At 57.8% G+C, this 8,382-nt stretch overlaps 2 protein-coding genes across 3 annotated transcripts in view; both read left to right on the top strand.

Annotated features, from left to right (window-relative positions):
* SNUPN (snurportin 1) overlaps positions 1 to 4,387 on the top strand; it is a 15,705-nt gene extending 11,318 nt beyond the window's left edge. The window contains exon 6 of the mRNA XM_017745191.1: positions 4,377 to 4,387. The gene's annotated coding sequence lies outside the window, so the exon portion shown is untranslated. The remainder of the gene's footprint in view (positions 1 to 4,376) is intronic.
* On the top strand, positions 140 to 8,378 carry PTPN9 (protein tyrosine phosphatase, non-receptor type 9). Of its 2 annotated transcripts, none has more exons than XM_017745188.1 (13): positions 140 to 776; positions 3,086 to 3,229; positions 3,673 to 3,762; positions 3,864 to 3,988; positions 4,586 to 4,691; positions 5,309 to 5,419; positions 5,647 to 5,975; positions 6,346 to 6,439; positions 6,547 to 6,616; positions 7,123 to 7,201; positions 7,435 to 7,585; positions 7,677 to 7,884; positions 8,152 to 8,378. In XM_017745188.1, the coding sequence occupies exons 1-13, from the start codon at positions 660 to 662 to the stop codon at positions 8,376 to 8,378; spliced, it is 1,851 nt and encodes a 616-aa protein (XP_017600677.1). In that variant the 5' UTR covers positions 140 to 659. The 2 variants fall into 2 exon arrangements, with proteins under 2 accessions (XP_017600677.1, XP_017600678.1); XM_017745189.1 differs by having other exon boundaries at positions 141 to 1,449.
* Positions 8,379 to 8,382: the final 4 nt, after the last annotated feature.

Below are 8,382 nucleotides of genomic sequence, written 5' to 3'. Positions count from 1 at the left end.
GGGCGCCTGGGGTGGCCGGAGCAACCCCTGCCTGTCCCCTCCTTTGTCCTCTTCCCCAGGCTTGCCCACTCGCGGCCGCTGGGCTTCCCTCTGGATGGGGATGTGGAGCCTGGGAGCGGGACTGGGCAAGCTGCCGGGCTCCCTCTGCCCCCTCGGGCTGTCACATTGGCCACCTTGGTGGCGCTGAGGACGGCAGTGCGAAGGCAAAAGGTCCTGTTTTCGTTCCAAAATGGTCGGTTTTCCCGTTGGTTGGCTGGTTGGTTTTCTCCTTTAAAAATGCTTCGTTTCTACAGGAAGGTTTGGGAGGGTTGGGACGGAGATGCCGTGTTCTCAAAACCTCCATACAAGAGTCCCTCCTGCAGCCTGCGCTGCTGCTCAGCAAATGCAGAGCTACCGGGCTTTTTTCCTCCTGGGAGCAGTACTGCTCTCTCCAGGGTGATAAAATCTCAAGGAATGGGGAGTGTTTTTGCCCTCTGTCCCCACAGGTGCCTGAGATTTGCATTTTTCCTGTGTCATGGAGGAGGCAAAGCTTCCAGAAGGAGGGTTTTTGGAGAGCCTGCAGTGACAGGGAAGGCTGGTTTGCAGTGGGAGCAGCGTCCCAGGAGGGAGATCTGAGATGTTTGGTTTGTGTGGGAATATTGGACGGAGAAGGTGAAGAGATGTTTGCAGTAATGGCTCCAGGTTTGGGTCATCAGCCTGGTGTGGAGAAGGCTGCCTTTGGTGCTGCTCTTGGTGGTTTGGAAGCCAAAATAATGGAAGTTTCCTTCTTTTTGTGGGTAAGTGGTGGTTTGGGCTGGAACATGCCCTTCCTGCCACCCCTTCATGCTTGTCGGGACCATCAAGATTTCCTCCGCTCTCCCCTGTTACCGACAGCAAGCCAGGAGAAAATTCACCCTTCTCCTCTTAGGCCAGCCTTGGGACATCTCTTCTGCTGGCTCTCTGCAGTTCCCTCCCTCGCCTATCCCCGAGGAGCCAAACCAATTTTCCTTGAGGGTTTTCAGCCCAGCTGCAATTTTCTCAGATTTATCCCCCACTTCCCCACACTGAAGAAGGAGGGTAGGTTTGCTGCCTGGGGGAGGAGGGCTGGAAGAGCCCCCGGATTCCGACAGCGGTGGATTTGTCACCACCCTGCTCCAGCAGAGCGGGGACGTGGATGACGCCAGCACTCCAAAGACCAGCATTGTTCCAAATGCCTGGCCACGGACAATTTTGCTCACAGTGCTGCCGAAACAGGGCTTCTTGCTGCAGCTCTGGGTCACGGGCTTTGTTTTCGGCACGTGGAGCAATCCCTGCTCCGCTGGGATTGACACCTGTATAAATCCATGTGGAATTGGGGCTAAGAATAATGATGATGAGACCCGGTGGAGTGCACGAAGTGGGCAGAGCTATGGCTGGCATTGATGCTCAGCCCCGCAACACCTGGCTCCCTGCTGTTGAATGGTGGCACTGGTAAGTTTGGAATTTGGTTTTATTCCCAGGGAAAGCTGGAATTCATGGCTGAGCTGCCTGCAAAGCCAGCGCTTGTTCTTGTGAGCCTTCCCCTTGCAAAAAGCCAGTCATCCCTCGTGACGGATGCTGGAAATAGGATTGCGTGAAGTGTGACGGGTTAGATGTTGAGGAAGGAGACCTGAGCCACAGGTTTCATCCTCTCCTCATTGCCATCATGCCCTTTAGGCTCCTCTTCCCATCATCTGGGAACGCCCTTCCCATCCTAGGGTATCGTTGCCATCTCAGGCTGTGGTGTCGGCTCTGGTCACTGTCTGAGGGCAGTGGGAGTTGTGCCTGGTGTTCACTCCCGTATGTGGACCATCCTGCATGTGCTGGGGAAGGATTATCTTCACTGTTATTTTGGGTTTGCATCTGCAGCCCTGGATTTTGGGCACCTCGGGGTATGCCCTGGCATAGTGGAGGTGTGCCCAGGATATACTGGATAGGATATGTTTATGGATAGGATATATTCCTATATGTGTGGATGTGTGCTGTGTTAAGGCTGAAGACGGTTCCTGTATTGCTCCATTTATTTTCCTGTGGTGCTTGTCTGGCTGCTTTCTGCGACTCTGGGACCAAGTTAGAGAGCTCCTGGCTGCAGTGCACTGGGAGAGAGACCCCTGGGATGAGCCGGGCTCCTTTGGCTCATCCCGTGAGAGGGGCTCGATGTCCCTGGCGAGCCTCACACCACCGATAAACCCCGGCCCTTCGCTTCCTCCTGTCGGAAGTCATTAACACCGACAAGCTTTTCTGGCTCAGTAGCTCCCAGTAACTCTGAATAGCTCCCAGTAACTTCGTGCCGCTGCCTGACATCCTACACCGCCGCCTGCCTGTGCTCCCTGCTCCCAGAGCCAGCCTTCATCACTCCCTGTCCCTCCTCCTCCTCGGACAGCATTGCCATCCTCCACTCTAGGGAGGATGGAAGCTGTTTCATTTTGCCGTGTGCCTGGGTGGGAGCAAGGCATTCTGGTGTCTCCCTCCATCCTGCCTGCATCCTTTGAGCAGGATGTGGTGGAAGGCTGGGCTGCGCTGCCCCGTCTCTCTTGGGGTTCCTGTGTGGGACAGGGGATCAATCCGCAGCAGAAGGCAAAGCTGTGTCCTGGGACCCTCCTGGTCTTCCATGTATGTGTGAAACTGGTGTTACTGGGCGAGCTGATCCGTGAGCTATAGCAGGTCGAAGAATCAGGCCTCCATGTTCATTGCCTGTGTTCCCACAGCCAAGTTCGCTGCTCCATGGTGGAGCTGCAGCCCCCAGAGGCCGCTGCCAGCTGATGGGGCTGTGCTGGGGATGCTGTGTCTGAATAGTAGTTTGTTGCCTGTAAAATTCTCCTTTTGTTCCCCTTCTCCCTTCCATAGGTGTCCCCCAGCTTCCGTTTTTCCCACCCCTTGCTCCCTTCCCCATGTGGCATTTCTGCCGTCTCCATCGCCGCTGCCCTTACCCCTTTTGTAGTGGAGCTTCCTGCTTCACCCCGAGAGGCTGCCTTGTCTGTTGAGGACTGTAGCTTCAACAATGACCAGGGATGTTCCTCGGGCAGTCCTCCTCCTCCTCCTCTTCCTCTCACCCTGTCTCACCACACACCCCTGATCTCTCCCACAGGCAACCAAGCAGTTCCTGGAGGAGATCAACAAGTGGACAGGCCAGTACAATGTGTCCCCGCTCTCCTGGAATGTGGCTGTCAAGTTCCTCATGGCCCGCAAGTTCGACGTCCTGCGGGCCATTGAGCTCTTCCACTCCTACCGGGTAAGTGAGGGGGCCGGAACCCCCCAGCCAAAGGGCTTCCTGCTCTGCGGGATATCCCTGCTCCCTAGGACCACCCTCCCCCTGCTCTTTTTTCTTTTTCTCTCTCCCTTACAAGTTTTATCCAGCTGGAAAATCCTTTTTCAGCCAAGGCGGGTCGCCATGGAGATCTCGTTGATCCCAATCCTTTCCCCTCCTCTGGAGCAGCTCATGGGGTGCCCTCCTGGCTGGTGTGTGCTGCCCACAGAGCATTTCCCTATATATTAAGGAGATAGATCCATGCATGCCTTTTCCAACCTGGTGTTGCAAAGCTGCTCTACCTGTTACCTGGGGGGTGTGCTGGAAAATGATCCCATGGAGGAGAGATGCCCTCGGATGGCTGGGTGCCCCATGGAGCAGAGGTGGGCCATGCCTGTGCCCCCTGTCACTCCCCTCCCTGCCCGCAGGAGACACGGCTGAAGGAGGGAATTGTGAAGCTGAAGCCGCATGAGGAGCCATTGCGCTCAGAGCTGCTCAGCGGGAAGTTCACCATTCTGGTAGGTGGAGTGTTCCCCCCGTGAGTTATCCCAGCTGGGTGGCTTATCCCAGCTCTGCTCCGCATGGGTGCTGCGGGAGCCTGACCCTGTTCCCTCGGCAGAGCGTGCGGGACCCCTCAGGAGCCTCCATCGCCCTGTTCACAGCCAAGCTGCACCACCCCAGCAAGAGTGTGCAGCATGTGGTGCTCCAGGCACTCTTCTACTTGCTGGACCGAGCTGTGGAGAGGTGAGCCTGCCTCTGCAGAGGTGCCCTGTCTCACACTGTAGGGTTCCCAGGGAGCCCCTTCCCTCCCAGGGAGGTCACTGGTCCCCATGGCTTGAAATTCCCTGCTTTGAATCTCAACCTGTCCTCCTTATGGGGTTGGTCAGCAGGGGGACAAAATCCCCCAAGCCCTGAACCAGGCATTTTGCAGCTTTGCCCTGTCCACGCCCTGGGTTCAGTTTAGCAAAGCCCCAGATTCCTGCAGGCTTTGGCTGGGGAGGAGGCAGCCCCACCATCAGCCAGACGTAACATGAGCCCTGCCAAAAATATAAACCCGGGACATTCTCCTGCCATTTATCCTGCTGGGTTCTTTCTGGTTTTGACCTTACCCATCACGGGTGATGCTGCTGAGGCAGGCTTAAGGCTCGAGTCAGGCTTAAATGAGGGTTGTAGGAAGAGGTGGTGGAGCAGCTGGGAAGTGCAGAAGCAAGGTTTGGGTCTGTGAGTCCTTCTGGAAGCATGGGAAGGGATTTTTGGGAATCAGTGTGGGGCAGAGCTGCTGATGCATGAGCCAAGTGGTCGCATGTTGTGGGGTTGACATTGTTCTTTTCTCCCTCTCAGCTTTGAGACGCAAAGGAATGGGCTGGTGTTCATCTATGACATGGCAGGGTCACAGTACACCAACTTCGAGCTGGACCTCAGCAAGAAGATCCTCAATCTGCTCAAGGTGGTGCCTGGGGGTTAACTGCTGTCTGGGGACAGTGTGTGGGCCACTTGCTCACCAAGAACCCAAAGTTCTGTGGTTTTGGCATCAATTTTCACCCCAGACCACACTGACCACGTCTCAGCCGAGGAGCACCAGCTCCAGCCCCGCAGGACCTCGGGAAGATGCTGGCAGCTCGCCAGGCTGGACCCGGCTGTGGCTGCGGTGTCGCGCGGGCGGGAGGGATCAGCTGTCCCCAGGCTGGATTCCTCTCACAGCTGCTGGCAGTTTTTTTGGGAAAACAGATGCAAATTATTTTTTAATCGTGCTGGCATTTGGTGCCTCCTCCCTTCTCCGGAAAAAAAAGCAGTAACAGTAAATACTGGCCTGGGTGTGTTCTTTGCATAATCCCAGTTCCCGTCTTCACCTCTCCCCCACGGAGCCAAACCCTCTGCCTACCTAATTCCAAGGAAGTAATTTGTTTCATTATCGACTCATAAAAACAAGCACAGCTGTGAGCGTGCAAGGCACGCTTCAGATGGAGCATTGCCATCATGGGGTCCCTTTGCTGCTTGTCACCTCTGCTGGGATATGTCCCCTGCCACAGCAGAGTGGATCTGACCCCCTCCTCATGCCCACAGGGTGCCTTCCCAGCTCGGCTCAAGAAGGTTTTCATTGTGGGAGCACCCATGTGGTTCCGCGTGCCCTACTCCATCATCAGCCTGCTGCTGAAGGAGAAGCTGCGGGAGCGGGTGAGTGGGGACCCTCCTGGCACAGGACTCTCCTGGCACAGGACCCTCGGTGGGCAGGGCTGAGGCTGCTTTCCCTTTGGGACAGGGTGGTGGAAGCAGTTTGTGCCGTTCAGCCCCATCTGCTGGAAGCTGCTGAGCACCAGACCTTTGGCCTCCCTGTCCCCATCCCCACTGAATCCTCTCCAGCCTTCTTGGAGCCACCCCTGCCTTTCCTCTTCCCCTCACAGGTGCAGATGGTGAAGATGTCAGAGCTGAAGGAACACCTTCCCCGGGAATGCCTCCCCGAGTACCTTGGAGGGTCCCTCAAACTGGACCCCCTGAGCTGGAATTGCCGGTTCCTGCCCCAGCAGAACGGGCACCCCGACCCCCTGGACGAGCTCATCCTGGTGCCGCTGGCGGCCCCCAAAGATAATGGCTCCGTCCATGTCCCCGGGCCCAAGTCCGTCACCCTCCAGGAGCTGCTGGATCACGTCAGCCACAAGCAGAAACGTGGCATCTACGAGGAGTACGAAGACATTCGGCGCAGGAGCCCGGCCGGCACCTTCGTCTGCTCTTTGTGAGTCAGTGGGAGGGAGCCAGGTGCCCCTCTGGCCCCAAAAAGCTGGGTGCTCCCCCTCCCCACGCTTCCGCTGCTGGATGGTGGTCCATCGGCCTCTTCAGCGTGTGGTGCTTGGGGTTAGCAACAGAGAACCCCGGCCTAGGGATGGCGTGAGCCCCCTTTGTGAGTCCTGCAGCCTGTGGGGATAGAAAGGAGCTGCAGAGGACAGCAGGGAGCGGGACCTGGCCGGGGCTCTGCTTCCCGAGGCTTTGGCCAGGTGATGGCAGCAGAGCCCAGGCTATGGGCCCCAGAGGCTTGCACAGAGGGAGGAGTGCTGCCTTTGCCTTGCCTGGAATACATCCCTGCTTCCCTCTGCTCCGCCTCCCAGGGCACCCTACAACCAGGACAAGAACCGGTACGGGGACGTGCCCTGCCTGGACCAAACCCGTGTCAAGCTGGCGAAGCCGTACAGCCGCCCGGAGGTGAGCCAGCCCAGGATGGAAACTCACAGTCCTGTGCAAAGCTGGCGCAGCTGTCCCAGACACGGGGTTCTGGAGGCCTTACTTCATCCGTGCTTTTCTCCCTGCAGCTGACTGACTACATCAACGCGAGCTTCATGGATGGCTACAAGCAGAGGAACGCTTACATTGGCACTCAGGGTATGGCTGAGCCAACAAGGGGTTGTTCTGCTCCTGATGCACCCATGGGTTCCACCTCTCTGCCCAGTGTCAGCCACTGGCATAGGGAGCAGGGCACTGCCCAGCAGGTCCTCCTTCTCTCAGGGTGTATTTACTCCTCCCTGGGTGTATTTATTCCCTTCCCAGTCTCCAGCTAGTGGACTGAAGTTTTTCCTGGGAGAGAGCAAGGGAATCCATCTTCATCCACGATAGCAGCCCTCTCCCTGCCCCTATCCCAGTCTGGATTTTCCCCATCTGCCCAGGGATGAGCAGAGAGGCGGGATCAGCGCTGAGCCATAGGGACTTGGTGCTGGGGGCAGCAGGCAGTGACAACTCCGGGTGGTGTTCGTGGATCCACACTGGGGTCAGCCACTACAGGAAGGGGCTGAGGTTCCCTGTGGAGGTGATGGGGGCCTGGTGAATGCAGCTGGGAAAGGGGTTGCCCAAATCCATGAGGTTTTGGACTGATGTCTGGGTTGTCCCTACAGGGCCTCTGGAAAACACCTATGGTGACTTCTGGCGCATGGTGTGGGAGCAGAACGTCCTGGTGATCGTGATGACAACCCGGTGAGCGCTCATGGAGGGACACAGCCCTCTTTTTCTGTGCAAAATGAGCATTTTGGGCTTGGTGCAGTGATCCTGCAGCAGTGGTGCCAGCCAGAGCCCCACAGAGGGGGAACATTGGGTCAAGGACAGACTGGTCCCTGCGGGATCCCCAAAGGACCAAGGCTGGGTGGCATGGGAGATGTCCCAGGCAGGGCAAGGAGGACATTACCTGCCTGTCCTTGTCCTGCTCCCAGGCTGGAGGAAGGAGGCAGGAGGAAGTGTGGCCAGTACTGGCCCCTGGAGAAGGATTTGCAGGTGTGCTTTGGGGCCCTCACCATCACCAACCTGGGTGTAGAAAACCTCAACCATTACAAGAAAACCATCCTGGAGATCCACAGCTCAGAGGTGCGTGGCCACAGCTGCCTGGTGGGGGAATGGCATGGGGGCACCAGGGGTCAGAGGACGAAAGAGGGTCTAACCCCTCTGCTTTTCCCAGACCAGGGAGCGGCGGCTGGTGTCCCACTTCCAGTACCTGAGCTGGCCAGATTATGGCGTCCCCTCTTCCGCCGCCACTCTCATCGACTTTTTGGGGGCCGTGAAGCAGCAGCAGAGGGTGGCTGTCAGCGCCCTGGGACCTCGCTTCAAGGGTCACCCTGGGGGACCCCCAGTCGTGGTGCACTGCAGCGCTGGCATTGGCAGGACAGGTAATGGGCAGGGAGGAGGTTTGGGGGTGGTGGGGTGACAAGCCCAGCTTCTCTGGGGCATTTCCATCCCGGGGACCCACTGTGTGTTTGCAAGCTGGTTGACCTGAGACACGTGTCCTCCGGACTTCCCACAACTATCAGACCTGGGAAAAGTCCCCAGATGCCTGTGGGAGATTGGTGGGGGGCTAAGCCCCACCACTCCAGCTCTCACAAGGAGCAGCGATGGTGCCATTTGCTGCCTGATGCCATCCCCATCGTTGTCCCTAGGTACCTTCTGTGCGCTGGACATCTGCCTGTCGCAGCTGCAGGACGTGGGCACTCTGAACATCTACCAGACGGTGCTGCGCATGCGGACCCAGCGCGCCTTCAGCATCCAGACCCCCGAGCAGTATTATTTCTGCTACACTGCCATCCTCGAGCACGCCCAGCGTGAGGGCCTGCTGCTCACCAACCACAGCCGGGCCGCCCGGGAGAAGAGCTCGCCAGGGCACTGAGACC

The sequence above is a fragment of the Corvus brachyrhynchos genome, unplaced genomic scaffold, assembly GCF_000691975.1.
Source record: "Corvus brachyrhynchos isolate BGI_N302 unplaced genomic scaffold, ASM69197v1 scaffold309, whole genome shotgun sequence".
NCBI classification, from domain to species: Eukaryota; Metazoa; Chordata; class Aves; order Passeriformes; family Corvidae; genus Corvus; species Corvus brachyrhynchos.
Note: the sequence above shows the minus strand (reverse complement) of the source record. Positions and strands in the feature narration are given on the sequence as shown.

Excerpts from the sequence above, each read along its gene's own strand:
- PTPN9 (XM_017745188.1), top strand. The coding sequence starts at position 660 with ATGTTTGCAGTAATGGCTCCAGGTTTGGGTCATCAGCCTGGTGTGGAG. Across the intron at positions 3,989-4,585 it reads CTGGACCGAGCTGTGGAGAG|CTTTGAGACGCAAAGGAATG; the intron begins GTGAGCCTGCCT and ends TCTCCCTCTCAG. Across the intron at positions 7,202-7,434 it reads GTGATCGTGATGACAACCCG|GCTGGAGGAAGGAGGCAGGA; the intron begins GTGAGCGCTCAT and ends TCCTGCTCCCAG.